This window comes from Leptonotus elevatus, chromosome 9 (genome assembly GCF_054856555.1).
Source record: "Leptonotus elevatus isolate MCC_2025b chromosome 9, RoL_Lele_1.0, whole genome shotgun sequence".
Lineage (NCBI taxonomy): Eukaryota > Metazoa > Chordata > Actinopteri > Syngnathiformes > Syngnathidae > Leptonotus > Leptonotus elevatus.
The window spans coordinates 3363401-3381142 of NC_141247.1; the positions used below are offsets into that span (position 1 = coordinate 3363401).

At 41.0% G+C, this 17742-nt stretch overlaps 1 protein-coding gene across 3 annotated transcripts in view; it reads left to right on the top strand.

The window, feature by feature from the left end:
* The window catches only part of LOC147167877 (storkhead-box protein 2-like), a 69131-nt gene extending 54162 nt beyond the window's left edge, over positions 1 to 14969 (top strand). For all 3 annotated transcript variants that reach the window (XM_086084532.1, XM_086084533.1, XM_086084534.1), the window contains exons 3-4: positions 2594 to 4979; positions 7753 to 14969. In XM_086084532.1, the coding sequence (XP_085940658.1) occupies positions 2594 to 4979; positions 7753 to 7957 (2591 nt within the window). In that variant the 3' untranslated portion in view covers positions 7958 to 14969. The remainder of the gene's footprint in view (positions 1 to 2593; positions 4980 to 7752) is intronic.
* Positions 14970 to 17742: the final 2773 nt, after the last annotated feature.

A 17742-nucleotide genomic window follows, 5' to 3' on the forward strand; every position in this document is an offset into this window, starting at 1 on the left:
AGTCACGAGCACACTGAGTCCGTTCTAATGTGTCAGTCAGTGCTGGGTTTCCCTCTTCTGAACTTGCATCATGTCACCAAAGCAACTGCATTTGCATGATGTAATGAAAGACAACATAAAAAAGCCAAAAATGTATACACACACACACACAGCTGTCTGTCTGGCCTTTGTCAGTGGGGGTTGATATCACCAGTGTTTTAGTTATTTGATGTTATGATATTTAGTAAAAAAAAAAAAAAAAAAAGGAGGTTTAATAATCTATAATGGATATTTTAACATTTTCAGAAGTAGGGAAAGAGGTAGGACTTGAACTAATATAGCATTTGAGTGAAAGTATGTTGTTTATTGTGCAAATTGTATTATTATGAGACATCTTTCCATCTTATGCTTAGTTGCCCACTGTTGTGTGTAAATGGATGATTTGGTAGGAGTTTAACATTTTATAGTTGATAAGTGTTTAGGAAATAAGTGCAAAATAATGAAAAGTTGCATGCATGCATACATACGCACTGCAGCAGCAGCTTGTCTGTGTGCATCAAGTTGCATCATACTGCCTGGGCCAAGAGGCTGCTGTGATGTAAGTGTCAGTAATACCTCCAGAGAGAGAGACTGAGAGACTGAGAGAAGAGAGATAAAGAAGTTAGAGGAGGGAACAAGAGATTTGGGCTTTGACCTTTCCGGTAGGAAATGGCCTATAAGTAATGTTGCCATATTTTCTGACAAGCACATGATTGGACGGCTTTTTAAGATTTCAACACTGCTGCAGACAACAGCTAACTGTAACAAGCACTAATTTCATAAGATTATATAAGTATAAGTTTATACAATCTTTGTACATATTACCCACGCGGTCCTCCAACTCAGTCAACTTTTGACTGGAATTTTATGTACATCATCAGATAACTGAAAAAGAGATTATTGATATTGTTGTGAAATGCAAGAGCAACATTTCCACAGACTGGAATGACATTGATATGTCGGTCTCTACTCCCTCATTTCTCAAACATTTTAGAAAAACGTTTTGCAGATAGACTTGATAATTTCTTTGAAAAGTATGAATTGATAAATGACAGTCAGTATGGATTCAGACCAAAAAGATCCACATCAATGGCATTAATAGAGTTAATGGAAGAAATAACCAGTTCTCTGGACCCCAAAAAATATACAGTAGACTTAAAAAAAAGCCTTTGACATAATAGACCATCAAGTACTAGTTAGGAAACACTCTGTTACACTCTGGTTGACAAATTATATATCTAATAGGAATCAATTCGTGCAAATGGGAAATCACAAATCAGCTCAACTGGGTATTACTTGTGGAGTCCCACAAGGGTCGGTTTTGGGACCAAAAGAGAAGGGGGTTATGATTTAGGGGAATTGAAATTCAAACAACATTATGCTTGCACAAAACTCAAAAGTATGTGCATTTCGACCTGTGGAGTGGTTTTGTGGAATGGTATTGAGGAAAACATGAAAATAAATATTTGTTAATTTAAGAAATTGTATTAAAAACTATATTTTTTGTTGAATATACTAGAAAGGAATAATAAAACAGTGGTTGAAAGTACAATTTTTGTTAAGGCATTTACGAGTAATGAGTTAAAGTAATAAGTGAAGTAAAATTGGGATAGGACTAGATAAGCAGTTGCTTCATCCTCTTCCATTTCGAACAGTAAGTCTTTTCATTTGTAAATGAGATTATTTGGAAGTCTATATTATTATTTATGGAGAACGAAAACAGTTATATTTCATGATATCTTGTTTTGTGGAATAACTTAAATGTCTCTGTTTGTTATTTGTTTTTGACACAATTGTCAAATTATGTTCTTTTGATTTATTGTCATTTTAAATGTTTGAAATAAAGTTGAGGAAAAAAAGATAGGCATAGTCAGCTCAGTCTACACCCTATCAGTATTTTTAGCAGTGTTTTTGTTTGTTGGTTTTTGTATGTAATCTAAAACATGCGGTGGATGCTAAAAGTTGAAAGCTTTAATATGGCAACACATAAGCTGAAATCGGACCAAAAAACACGCACGCACGCACGCACGCACACACACACACACACACACACACAAAGTGGAAGTAAGCCAAGAAACACGCTATGAAATGAAGACAAAAGAATATTGGTAATAAACGTTTGTTTACCATTTAATTTCAGTTTTAAATGGACATTATTGCTTTTGATAATGTTTAGGCCATCAGAAAACACTTTGCACGCCACTGTCAGAATTTGTACACACCGTTGTTCTGCTGTAGATATTTTGCTCTTTTGGTGATAAGCAGTGTTGTGTTTGCGGCAAACATACCTTTTGGAATTATGTCCAAGAAAATGTATGAAAATAAGAAGATATGTTTCATTAAAAGGGATACTTTACTAATTTTGCAATTTTCAACAGTAAAAAGTAGGGATGCACGATAATATCGGTGGCCGATAATTATCGGCAATTATCAACCAATTTGACGTCATACAGATAAACCAGATAATAAAGAAATCCGCCGATAATGATAGACCGTGCAAATGAAAAGACCACATTAATTGGATTTGTGTGACTTGCCCATTGTCCAACTAATTCTTGTTTCCAACATTTCTCAGGTGTTCCCACACCAACGGAGGAGGTCCTGCACCACACACTTAACATGTTGGTCCGTGAACGCAAGATCTACCCAACACCTGACGGATATTTTATTGTAACTCCTCAAACTTACTTCATCACTCCAAGCCTCATTCGAACCAGCTCCAAGTGGTACCACTTAGATGAGCGATCTGCTGACCGGCACCAACAGCAGCAACATCAGAATCAGCAGCAGAATCAGCAGACTCAGTGCACCTCCCCTCTCTCTGGCACCATCACCCCATCCACTTCTGGCGGCGTGCGAGATCGAAGTCACCCAAAATCCAACCTGAACCACAGTGGGGGTGGCGGAGTCGTGGATTCCTTTTATAACAACACCCATCGTGGAGACGACCCCCCTAGTCACCACACTACTCTGCAGCTCAGATCCCCCAAAGACCACCGGGAGGCATATTCGTCTCCACACTCTCCACAGTCGCCTCTTCAGCCAGCGGGAGGCAACACAGAAAAGAGCCGCAGCACCCTCGGGTTCCCCTTCAAGACGGACACGCTCACAAAGCATCGCGGAGGAGGGGGTGGGGGAGGAGGAACGGGTGAACTGGAGAAGCAGCCAGCAAGTGGTTCCGCGAGTCGTAAGTTCGGTTTGAAGCTCTTCCGTCTTAGCTTTAAGAAGGACAAGACCAAGCAGCTAGCCACCTTCTCTGCACAGTTCCCCCCTGAGGAGTGGCCCCTCCGTGATGAAGAGGCACCCAGCCAGCTACCGCGTCATATAGAGATGGAGATTATCCGCAGAATTAACCCTGATCTCACAGTGGAGAACCTTGCCCGGCACACAGCAGTCATGAAGCGTCTTGAAGAGGAGCGTGCACAGAGGAGCAAAGCATCGTCAGCTAATCACAGTTCAAGGAGTAGAAGAAGTGGGGGAAGACATAGGAAGCAGTCTCAGACCAAACTTAGCCGCTCACATAGTAAGACAAGAGTGTCTCGGGGTGAGCAGAGCGAGAGTTCCCATTTGGAACTAACTGACAGGGACTACAGAGCTTACTCATCCTCGCTGGCTCGCTCGCCGAGGGAACATGCCCTGGCCATGGAGCGGCAGCGGACGCGACTTCATCTGGCACATAGCAACCCCAACATCCTTGACGCCTCCCATCTACCAGTCACACCGGAATGGGACGTGTCTGGAGAGCTGGCTAAACGACGGACAGAAATGCCTTTCCCTGAACCGAGTCACGGCCCATCAGCGCATCACTCCAAAGTCCACCGCTCACACTCACACACGCAGGAGAGGAAGTCTAGGAATGAACGAAGCGATAAAGCCAAGGAGCGCTCCAGATCCATGGAGAATTCGAAAGGACCTCTTGGAACTGGTTTAATCGGACCACCTGGTTACTACGATGATCGAAGCCGCTACTATACGGATGACGGAACCTTACGAGCCAACCAGAGCTCTTGCCACTACCCTCATGCCACTCCTCCCTTGGCAAAATTGCCTGGGGAATCACTAGTGTTAGATGGTGGTCGGAGTTTAGAGAAATGTAAGAGTCGGGACAGTCTGCCAGCATACTCTCCTAAACCACAGCACAACTCTATCCCTCCTGATGGTTACTTCCAGTGCTCTGGTTCTTCTGAGGCTATACTCACAGCCCCAAGCCCACTGGGAACTCTTGGCAAAAGTAGCCAAGATGGGTCGAAATTGGGCTGCACTGACAGGCAAACAGAAAGACAAACACCGCATCCTCCAGAAATGGAAGACTTCTCAAAAGTGGGACCTAAAGGTGGCAGCCTGCCTCCAATACCTCTCTCGATGCCAGATCCCCCTCTTTCGAATGCGCGACCTCCCCACGGTGCCTCCTGTGGTCAAGAAAAACGTAAGGAGATTTTTAGTAAAGATACACTCTTCAAACCACCTCCTAGCCTTCCTTTGCCAGGATACAGCTCCTTGAGGAAAACCCCTGTCCTTGCCTCCTCCACTCTGTCTTCATCCTGCGATGCACTTGATTCCCAGGAGGCCTTTGATGCCCCCAAACCTCTGGTTGCAACTCCCTCCGCTCCCATACAGGGGAGCGAACCCACAACCGGTACTGCAGAGGCCTCCTTTGACTATTACAATGTTTCAGATGACGACGAACTTGAGGAGGGAGGAAGTAAAAGTAGAGGAGAGGACGGCAAAACCGGAGGAGGTGTGGGTGGAATGGGAGGTGGCGGGGCAGGCACCATGCAGTGGCTGTTGGAGAGAGAGAAGGAGAGGGATCTACAGAGAAGGTTTGAAAGAACCCTCACCTTCCCTAGTGCTAAAGAGAACCTTCCAGAACCCGGTCAGAATCAACAGTCAGCGCATTCTGCCAGACTGGACAGTATGGACTCTAGCTCAGTTACTGTTGACAGTGGATTCAACTCCCCAAGGTAAATGTTGGCATGTTTGCTAATGCTAATGGTATGGTGGGAATCTTTGGGCACCTCACGATTCGATTACGAATACGGGGCTACCATTCGAACAATCAAGCAAAATAAAAACCCTGTCGTGAGTTACATAAAGGTATAATTCTGTACCTTACGGCTCTATAGGGTAGATGCCACGGACTTCCGACTTTCGTAAGTCGCACACCTACGTGGTTTCCAGTTACTGTTGTGACGTATTGGCCATGTCCCAATACTCGCACTACCACCCTTGTGCCCCTCAATTGCTCGTTCTCGTTGATGAGTGTGAGTGTGTAGGGTGTCTCAGTTCTCCGAAGCACTCTGAGACGCACTCTGAGAACTGAGACACCCTATTGAGGGGCACAAGGGTGGCAGTGCAAGTATTAGGACAGGGCCTATTACGTCGCAACAGTAACCGGAAACAGCGTAGGTGTGTGACTTACGGAAGTCGGAAGTCCCGCCTCCTCCATGGCATATACCCAATTGTATTTTCAAAATATAACAAAAAAATTGTGACCCCGCCCTGCTCCCTACGTTACTGCAAGTTAAATGATTGGCACAGAATCCCTTCAAATGGCAAAATATAAATTCCTTTTGAGAGCGCTTTCAATATGCCATTTTGCTACAAAAACCCAAGAGGAATCAAGTCAATTCAAATGTACTTATCTAGTGACTGTGAAATGCGTCGGGATGGTTTGGTTGGTGTACCTGAGCTCCAACATGGTTTGCAGGAGTGCTCGAAATGCCCTCATTTTCCACAACGGAATAATGACGCAAATCCTCCTCAATAAATGACGTGAGGGCCTTCGTAATTCGCTTTGCCTTTCCCAATGAGGCTGGCAGCTTTGGAATTGCTTCCTCGATTGTTGTCTGGTCGTGCCTGCAATAACAACGTTTGGAGGTGCGAAGGACAGACACGCACCGAATCCTACTCATTGACCGGGGGTGAAGAGATGACTGACATATGCTGATTCCTCTTGAGGGATGGGAACCTCACAATACGATACAATATGCGATACAAGGCTCACGGTAACGATTATACCACGATATGACGATACCGCGATTATCAGTATATTGGTCAGGTAATAAGTCCACGATAATCTACGATAAAACTAATCAAGACATAAACTGATGTTCTTTCAATGAGAAAATACTTTATTTTTGTACCATCACTGATACACAATATTAAAACTGGTGTCTTCTTCACAGTGAGTAATTTAGTTTATTTGTTTTTAAACAAATACAAATGCCTTCTTAACAGACAACTTTCTGTGAACAAAATTATGTCTTTCTTAAACACTTTGTTTAATTTTTTTAATTAAAATGTTTTTGTGTAACATTGCAAAAGTAAATAAATCAATCAAATTACTTAAATATTAAATCCAATTAAATCAATATTAATATTCCTCAGAAATTGCGTGCTTCAAAAAGTCGAAACATAAAACATGTGTTAAAACTTTAAAATTGAAGATATGATACACATTTTTCATAAAAACTTATGCAAAACTGAGTCACTTGCTGGAGAGATAAATGTCCTTACACAAGTAAAAGTAAGCTCATGAGTCTTCTTCGCCTGAAGACATCCGTACATTTCCCCGCCACTCTTATGAGGCGCTCCCCCTAGCGGCCCGCCAAGTAATTGCTCAATAAGTAATGAACAATGGAGCCGTTATAGCGGCTGTATATTAACTACAAATATCGATACTTGGCGTAGGCATATCGATAATCAATCAGGAGACAAAGTATCACGATTTATTGCGTTATCGTTATATCGTCACACTCCTATTCTTCTTGTGTGAATATTTATTAACGGTGCGGAGGGAGTGCCAAAAATGGATCGTGAAATTCCTGATGACCAGTCCCCCTGCGTACAAATACATTCACCCAATCACAGATGCCAGAAGCAGCCTTGGTGATATGTTAAACTTATGCTGAACAAGTACACAATGCGCTAAACAATCAGAATGGCTGAACTACTAAAGAAGTGTTTAGGAAGCGCTTGTTGTAGATAAGCGGAAAGATCCGTTCTGTGCAGTGTCTCACAAGGTCGGCACCAGGACGATATCTTTGTTGTTGACTTGCTATTTATTAGATTTATGAGAGACCTGTCAAGGCTGAACTTGGTTTGAAGCCAAATGCATGACTCAAAACTCAGAAAAGTTCAATTGTTTAATGGATAAGTTAAATAAAAATCACTCGTAAGAGGAAAAACAAGAAGAAAACAAAAACAAAAAGAGATTTATGTGCCGGTGCGACATGACATTGTCGTTTCAAACTATAATTATTGTTACTAGCGTGTTAATATGTCGCAAGTTTCTTTTGGGTTCTCCGATGTGCAGTGCAACAGTAAACAAATGTAGAAAGAAGAACCTCGGTACATTTCTTTTCGAATTCTGTTTCCTGCTTGTTATTTGTGTCCAAGCCGTGTTGACTTTGCTGAAATACTTGCATTGATAAGCGAAGTGCGCATCTCGACTGCATGGTGCATTACGGGTAGCGGCGTGGTGCATTGTGGGTAGGCTAAACTACCATACGGTCATTGAAAATGAATTGGATCCAATGGAATGAGCTCTGATTTCAAATATTTCAACCGCTGGAAAGTTGCTGTTTTTTATTTAATGTATTTTAAACATGCATAGCATGTGGTTTACTGACTTTGAGGGTTGACTTGCAAGCTTTAAGGTGTACAGTTACCACTCTAATCTCCGCCATTCAAATTATGGCACTTTGCTCATTCTCACATTGTTTGTGTTTGCAGAACAAGGGAGAGCCTCGCATCGAACACCTCGTCCATTGTGGAGAGTAATCGTCGGCAGAATTTGGCTCTGAGTCCCGGCCACCTGGGTATTACAAATAGCAACGGTCCCCCTTTCTCATTCCGTGCCATCCCCGAACCAGCTGGCAGCCAAGCGGAAAAACTCCAAAAGCCCAACGCCTGCCTTGCATCAATCACCAGCGTCTAGAGGCCGTGACCAAGGAAGGACAAGAGCAAGTCCTGCCCCGAGGACTGTTAAACATGCAGACTGTCACATTGACTGAATCAGTGGAGCTGCCACCAGACGACTGTGGAACTCTAGCTGTTAATACACTCGTAAACACATTCTTACAAAGGAATTTTGACCACCATAAGACTGCTCACACATACTTGCCACTGGGCAGACTAACCATTGTCATTTCATAGCCTTGTGTTCACACACCGCTGTTGTGTTCTTTCACTTACTTGGGTTCGACTTTGTGTGTTTGCGTTGATGTGTGTGTGACGTGTGGGATATGGTTGTGTACCAGTAATCTGGAATCTCAGGTCATATCATTCCAGTCCCATTCCAGCAGAGGTGGCAAACCCAGGTCCAGAAGGTAAAACCCCTGCCACAGTTTGGTTTTAGCCGCAGGTGCTTGCTAGCTAGCTCCCTAGCAGGTAAACAAGCACCATGCTAGGGAGCTAGCTAGCTAGCACCTGGTGGCAAATCCAGGTCCAGAAAGTAAAACCTCTGCCACAGTTTGACTTTAGCCGCAGGTGATTGCTAGCTAGCTCACTAGCAGGTAAACAAGCACCATGCTAGGGAGCTAGCTAGATAGCACCTGGCGCTAAAGCCAAACTGTGGTACTTTCTGGACCTGGATTTGCCACCTCTGCATTCCAGCTGCTCCATATTTCCGTCCAATGGTGTGTTTACACACCAAAGGGTCCGAGGCTCTGCTAACTATTGTTACTGACGCTACATACAGCCACTGATCCAGCATTTTGTCTCATCGGTTTCCTTGAATATTGTCATCGGTTATCAAAAATGTGAGCCAGACATATGGTATTTCCTACAACCTGTACCCAACCGCTTCCTTTTAGTTGAGGATTGAAACGTTTTCAGCTTTATTAGCCATGTCGCTGGAGTTCCAAGATATAACTGTTTCTGTGCTTGACACACACATACAGAAGTCTACGGCACGTAATCCTGGAAGTCTTTCACAGTCAGTCAGATTCCCGATTGACTAATGTGAGAACATTTCTCAAACATTCAGAACTACAGGATAGAAGTTGCAAATGCGCCAACAATTTATTGCTTTTGTCGTGTTCTGTTAATCGGATCAGCCTGAACAACAATGCCAGCTTTTAGTTTGGTCTGTTTCCTTCATTTATGGACCCAAACCAGAGACCTTCCTTATCTCTTATTCATTACGTCCACTGGATGCTGCTGCCTCATGTCTACATACAGTACTGTGGGCTTTATTAATATTCAAAGAGTCAATTAGTGATTAAATACAATTTGTATTCAAAGAGCCTGAAATTACCATATAAATATATATGTATATTTAGTGCTGTCAAATTTTAAGCGTTAACTCAAAATTATCGCATTAATCATGTATTAACGCAGATTAATCACAGTATTAATTTTGACCGCAGATGATCCTTAAGCTTGACGGCGGATGGTTACGTTAAAGGTAGCGCAGGTTGTGTTTGAGCAATAAACATAACTACATGCATTAAAGGAAAGCATTTAATAAATGTTTGCGTATGACATTCAGAATACAGTGGAACGTCGGAGTTTGAACATCTCGGAACTCGTACAAATTGCACTTCAACCCAAAAATGTGAGTAAAAAATGCCTCGGAGTTTGAACGCCCAAGCAAAGCAAGCTAAGCTGAACATACCTTGAAAACGGGTAGCCGAATGAAGCCGAGCAATGCCGAATGCTCACGTTGCGGTAGTTGAGACAATGCACTGCTCATTTCCAGTCAGATCGCGAATTCTCCTGGAGGTGCTCCATACTCGCGAGTGCATTTAGATTTTTCCATGACAATTTTCTTCGCCATGAGCCCAAAGAAAGACAGTGCCAGTGGCAGCAAAGAAAAACATACAGTGCTACAAACCACAGTGGAATTAGGAAGGAGATTATCGCGCCGTTGTAACTACCGTGACTGCTTCTATAAATACTGGCACGAGAACCCCCCTTAGCTGTTCAACAACGTGCCTGACGTTAAACAACGCATGCAAGGACCGCTTAGTAGTCTAACAATATGCCCAATGTAAAATACACAAACTCAGCACTGAACTAAAGCTAGCATTAACATAGCATTTATCATCCACTGATGCCATCACACCACAACAAAAAAGGTATGGTATTTTTGATTGTTTAAATACTGTACTGTACTGTAAATGTAAAAATAAATAGAAATTAAAATGGGAATTTTCTGTTTTTGGAGCTTGGGAACGGATTCATTACATTTACATTATTTCCTATGAGAAAAAATGTTTCGGAGGTTGAACAATTCGGACTTTGAACACTTCACAGGAATGAATTATGTTCAAACTCCGAGGTACCACTGTATTTGTTCACGTCAAGCTATCGGGGTCATTTTTTCTTCCATTTTAAATTATGCAAGTAATTAACTGGTATGAAAAAGATAAGCATGTGCAGTGGATCAAAAAATGTTGAAGACGTCCTCATAACATCAAATGTCAAAAGAATTAACACATAACATATGCTCTTTAAATTTGGCGGGCAAAAAGATTTTGATAAAAACCCTTTTTAGTTAAGCGATTAATCGTGATGAATCAAAATTCTAAAATGTGATTAATCTGATTTTAAAATATTAATTGTTTGACAGCTCTAATATATATGCAGTACATACATCCATCCTGTGTTTATTATTGCATTAGGTGACTCTCCTCAAACTTCAAGGGTAACACTTTATAATAACTATCTGTTATAACTAGTTAATATATCATCAGTAAACTGTTAATGAATGAGTTATTTACGAACATTTAATGAGGAATAGTTGCAACTTAAGAATAATGTTCCAATAACCTATATAAACTATTAACTGATACTCAACAAGTCACTAGTAATATACTAATATATTTTTTTATGATCTATTACTCATTTAGTAGTTTAGTTATACAGTAAATCATTAACTATATCTCACTATCTAACAGTTAATTATTACAGTTAACAGTTAGTTATTAATGATAAATTAACTATCTTAAAGCAGCATTATAAATCCTTACAAACTGTTAAATAACACGTCATTAATAATTAATTGATTATTAGTTTACTAATGATCTATTAACTAGTTATAACATAGTTATTATGAAGTGTTACCACTTCAAGCTATTTGGCTTCTGTCATGCATACCACACATAAAAAAACACACACACAAAACCCCCCACCAGGTTCTTGTAAATTTGAACCCACATATAATGCAAACAAAACAAGGATTTGTTGTACAGGCTTGGTGATTCAATTGTTTCTCTAACTTTTGAGCATGTAAGTTCTGTTATATTGAAAACAACTAAAAATAGAATTTTTTCAACATTAATTATGCACTAAACCCATTCCAACTGCTAATTAGAGCAAGGTGTCAAACATATGGCCCACGGGCCGGATCAGGCCCACAAAGGGGTTTGATCCGGCCCGCGAGATGATTTTGTAAGTAAAAAAAAAAAAAAAGTAATGTCTGACCAATTAATCAGCCGGCCACAATCAAAGCATATAAATTCGTAATTTCACAAGCAATCCTCAGATGTACACACTTGTACACAAAATTGATATGGATGTCAACATTTGACACATGACGTTAGGTTAGAGTTTGTTTAAAAATAATAATAATAATGAAAAAAATATAGGCCAACCTAAAAATGCCGCGTTCTATTTGCATTTGTGTTATTTTTTTGGAGACAATATATTTACCTCTTGCAATTTAGGGCTGGCCCGCAAATAGTGAAAATCTGCATATAACTGATTTTAAGTTATATAGGCCTACCATGATTTTACCGATCCGGCCCGCTTGGTAATATATTTTCCTCTATGTGGCCCCTGAGCTAATATGAGTTTGACACCCCTGCATTAGAGAATTAAATAGCGTGAATCACAGACATGAAAACTGAAACAGATAAGTAAAAACGGGCTACTTACAGGTTCTTAAAAGGCATCTTGGGTTTTGATAAATTTGATACAATAATCAAGATTGATAGAACACATCTAAGGACTGACTATTGTTTTGAGTATATTGTACAATAGCGGGAATAAATAAGACAGTTGGTAACAGAAGCATTCAGTGGACATGAATAATTGTGATTAAAGTTGATTGCATGGCATGAGAATATGAACACATGCAGAGCGTGAGATTTGAATGCAAAATGGGTATCTGTGCTGGTATTTGAATGTCCATTTGGATTTTGGGATGGTATGGTTTTGAAAATCAACTTGAATCCATCTAAGTGTTGTTCACCAAGAGCAGGGTTGTGATTTTATTATATTTCCGTATTTATTCATACAAAAATGAAAAATTTATAAATATCCACTTCATGACTTGAGTTCAATTCTGAAATTCCCGAGCCATGCTCACTCATGGTGCTAAAAATGCATTATGGACGGTGATGGTCATAATGGTAATCACAGTAAGGAGTGATGATATAGTTGGTATATAGTATTAAACGGCTGCTTACTAGTGATAATTTCACCTACATGTTAATGGCCATCGGAGAAGTATATTGGTTTCACATAACACTGAGCAGGAGGACACCGTGACTCATTTGTGTCGGTGTGTTAGATAGATTTTTATTTATTTTTTAAGCCTAAACTGAAACGAGTTGGGCTGGCCAATCATGCTATCGGTCTAGTCGTCCTGATATGAGATGCATCCTACTGCAGGCTTAGGAAGTTTGTCAGCCACCCTGATGTTGTCCTCCTACAAGCTCTTCTTCAACTACCTCCACAACAGCAAAAACACAGCGGAGTCGTCCTTTCCATGATCACACTGTCATCAGCCTCTGGCCTGTGAATGTCTGCACATACATACAGTACACATTACACATCCAAGTGCTGGACTCCTTGACCTTTGATTTGCTTTTTGTTCACCAACTGTCATAGCGTAGCTGCTAATAAGCGAGTGAGCCAAGTGCAAAAACGCACGGGAAACAAAATGTCATCGCAGATTTGGGATACGCACATTGTAAAGTTCCACTTACAGCTCTCTAGAACGCCAAACAATAATATATATCTTAAATGACCTTATGGTGTACTACAGCTTTATTATCTTCTCTGTACCAGAGTCCTGATGTTTTTGTTCTACTAATGTGCTTTGCTTTCAATGACATACTCCACCGGAAGAGGTTTAAATTCTGTTGGTCCCAGCTTTACAAGCTAGTAATAAAGCCTCCACTCAACAATACAGTTCAATTTGGTATGATACCAACATGAAGCTTCATGAACCACTTGCAATATATATATATATATTTTTTTTACTCCTCTAGATGGTGCTTGATTGGTGCAATGGAAATTTAATCAATCTCTATTGCACTAGCCTTTATCTTTATATGACTGCGTATTAAGGCCACGTATAAATATGTATTTTTTAGAGGGTGGGGGCAATATTCTGAGAAAAAAAATCGTACATTTGCGAGGTTATAAAGTGGCAGATTTGTGAGAAAAAAAACTCAGAAACTTACGAGAAATACACAAGCGTACTACTCGGATGTTTGTGCCAGTACTTTTCGGTCGGGTTTTCAAAATAAGAATGTAGTAATTGCTTTAGCAGAGATTAACAATATGATGTTAAGCATTCACTCTTTCACACCATGAGGATCAAACATTTAAGTTAATTTATTTAAATGTACATTTTTTTATGTTTCCAGAATTATCATTCATACATTTTGGTATTTTTTTGTACAAGTGGTTAGGTTGATGTGTCGAATCTGCTGCTCTCCGTCATTCACAAGTATGCAACTTCTGATTGGTTAGTGTTAGTCAGCTGACAGGGGATCAGGAAGTGTTGTTGCTCTTGCTGCCGTGTACGACAAGTAAAGTTTAAATTAAGAATGAATCCGTCTCCATTCTGCCTTTTTATTTTATAAACCGTGTCCCATTAACCACCAACGAATTCTCACATTAGACTATAGCTACGCAACGTGTATTTGTGGTAAGTTTCTGAGTTTTTTTCTTGCAAATTTGCCATTTTATAAAGTCACAAATTTTCCGCTTTATAAAGTTTTCTAGAGTTTTTTTCTTGGAATATTTCCCTCCCTCAGGAAATAAAAATCTATATGAGTGGCCCAAATAGACCATCGTATTTTTTAAACCATAAGCGCCATCTAGAAGAGAGAAAAATATCCCAAGTGGTTCATGAGGCTTCATTTTCCCACCACTGCTTTGAGGTAGTTTATTGGAGCTCTGCAATGCAATATGGTTCTAAACCAGTGTTTTCAATAGTGCAATGTAGATCTGAAATCCTTTAAAGCAGACTCCTCTAAACCCAGACCACTGGGCCTTTAGTCCTTAATAACATAATTGCAGTTGGACTCTAGTGCTAAGTCTACCTCTCCAGAGGGAATGTGTATCATCTGTACCTACTATTGCTTGGTTCCACGTTCTTTCAATTGGACAGTCATTGTCTAGTTTCTATTCGACCATTGCAATTTATTGGGCTCACCTGTTCTGTAAAATGAGTCAGCCTCTATCGTACCACTAATCTTGGATTAACCACTGAGTTCAGGAGTCCAACCGACCTCGAGTCACACCTGTAAAATAGGGCTGTAGTCTCTTGTCTGGTGGGGGTCAAGAGGTTCGGTACCTCATATCTGATATTTGCACTGCCCCTGCCCCAATCCTCCCTACTACTGACTGGCCCACAGGCCTTCCCTCCATCATCCAGCCACAGGTCAAATTTAACCGTCCATCCCTTTTTTTTACACTGACAGTCCATGAAATGTCTTCCCTTAACATCGGCAGTGGGTTCTTAAACTTGAGGTTCAACAATAACATTGCTTCAAATGGTGACATACCTGTAAATGATGTTTATCTGTCATGCCTAGTCAACTAATTTAAACAATAAAAAGAGGGATTTTTTTTTTTAAAGAAAAAATGTCTATAATATCTGGAAGTCCCTTTGATGTTAGTACTGGTGTTACCATTGTTGTAGTGTATGTGATACCCTATGGGGATTGTGTTACTTTTTAAGATAATAAAATAATGATGTTTGGTTACATTGGTGTGCTGTTTCAATCCAGTGGATTTCAAGGAGACACAGCAGTTAAAAAAAAAAAACAACGCCACCATTTAAGCAGTACAAGTCACATCTGGTCAGATTTTACAGTGCAAGCAGTCCAGGCCAGGTGCACACTGTATTCTTTTTGTTGTGGGTTATCAATAGCCAAACTTACTTTAAGGAAGACATAAAGTATACTTTATGTATCACTTGGTCGGCTTCATTTGTACAGACAGACAGGAACATATTAATACACACAAACGCCCTCTGCTGTCCAAATGTACTATTGACAATTCCGTACATCCAGGCATTTTTTTATATATCTGCAATGCAACGATTCATTTCCACGGCGTATTGTATTGCTTTTGCCTGTGACGAGCATACAAACCAGGCATATTGTTATAGAAGTCAAACAACTTTTTATCGCAATTTCAAATCAAAAATAATCCTCACAAATCAAATTACAATGATCCAAAGTCCAATGCTTTTCAATGAGCGCAGAGCGTCATTTCACTGAGGATAAATGTTTCATTCGATGAAAGTGGGAAGTTAGATATATCCCACTCAGATTGTCAGTTCTGACCTCAAAGCATTGGAGGCAAATGTAAATACAAGACATATGTTCACGTGACAACATTTTATCGGAATCAGCACATTATCGGAATGTTGTTTACATTTGCCTCAAACGCTTTGAGGGCGGAACGGGACACTCCCGAGTGGGATAAATCCGACTTCAAACTTTCCTCGAATGCACCAAAAAGATCGCCGTGACATAAGCTCGTAATTGTCAATATGCAGCATTCACATGAACCATTGATGTCAGGCAAATATGCATTTGCTCTTATCATTACATAATTATTTATTTATGTAATGAAAACTATTTAACAATTAAACCTTGCTCTTTCTTGACAAAATGAACATTGTCTTCCCTTATGTAGCCTATTGTGTTTCTCAACTCTGGTCCTCCAGGCACACTATCCAGCCTGTTTTCCATGTCTCCCTATTCCACACGCAGGTGATTCCAATGACAGCTAATCAGCAAGCTCTGGAGAAACCTGATAACAAGCTTCACCTGCGTGTGGAATAGGGAGATATGGAAAACAGGGTGACGACCAGGGTTGAGAAACACTGGCATATATAATTGAAGAAAAATTATAACTCTCTTTTAACTTGTTAATTCCTAGTTAACAACAAAATCAATTTATCCCAAACTCAGGCTGTACTATACAAGTATATTGTGCCATCATATTAACCTTTCAACAAACATATAAACACATCTAAGATTGTTCATGACTCTCATATTTCTTGAAGATGTTCTGAGTGTTGGTTCATATGGGTAGGTCAGTTCGGTCCTAGAGAGCCGCAGTCCTGCATGTTTCCCTCCTCGAACACAGCTTAGAGGCTCCTGCAGAACGTAATTATGAGCTGATGATTTGAAACACCTGGGTTGGAGGCAGGAGACACTGAAAACATGCAGGACTGCGGCTCTCTAGGACCGAACTTGCCTATCCCTGGGGTAGGTGATTCATGTGATGGAGTCTTGAGTGTGTGATGAGGTTGTTCAGCAGACTCCTTCTCCACTTGCAGGTTTCGTGACAAGATCTCAACAATTGTATCTCTTATTTTATCTCTTATCGACATCTTCTGTCTGAATGCTATATGACCTTGGTTGAACCTCACTTAGGCCCCGTCCAGACGGAAGCAGAGCCGGCTTCGTTCCTCAAACAAATCTCATACACTCAGAAGCATTTCAAGACTTGCGTGTGTCCAAAAGAAGACACTGAGGACGGCTGTAATGTATATGCCAAGTCTGGAGTGGCACTGTAGCACAGCCACAGGGAGTTAACGGAAAGCGTAGAAGAAGAATCCGCAAAGAAGATGAACACTTTTTTTTACTTTGGTTGGGGTGGATGGCGGGTGGGTCGTGGGGGGTGCGGGGGCTGTGGACCGGTGGGGTGCCTGGCGGGCTGTGCCCCGTCCTGCTGCGTTGGGTTGGGGGCGCGGGCCGTGATAGAGTGGGGGGACGCTCCTGGCTCATGGGTTTGCTCTCCGGCGCTGCCGTGGCCTGGGGGGCCCTGAGGTGTTGCGCTTGCTCTGTCCTGGCAGGGGTCGACGGCTCCCCTCTTTGGGGGGGATTTTCATGCATGCCAGATCCACCACACCAGCATCTATCGAAACGCAAACACAATCTGCTTCTTCCTCTGGTCGTTGAATCGGTGGAGGCTGGTGTCTGTGGATCTCACTCTGCTTCATCTGTCCTTCCTTCCTTTCCTCAGTCTCTCCTTTGGTCTCTTGAGGTCTCCCTAATTTGTTGGAATTTAGATGTTTCTGGGGTTGGTGAAAGACTCTGGTTGGTAACCCGGTGGGTAGTAGTTAATGTCTGGTCGGTGCTGGATTTCACTTTCCTTTCTTTTCTTTGATCCTTCCTCGGGTCTCCTGACAACCTCACGACTCTAGCTGGATTCTGAAGTATTCAGTTTAGGTGAACGATATGGGATTTTTAATAGGTTTTAGGTGAACTAATGAATACACACACACACACACGCACACGCACACATGCACACACACACGCACATGCACATTCTCACCCACATACAAAATAAAAATTTATAGAAAAAAAAAGTAGTTAAGTTAATTTGGCCTGGTGCCATTTCAGTGTCGCAAATGTGAGCAACTTAATTGATAACATTAACTAGCCATTATGTAACGGCTAACTGCAAAAAAAAAAAAAAGACAGCTGATCGATCAAGATGACGCTAATCAGGTGTCAT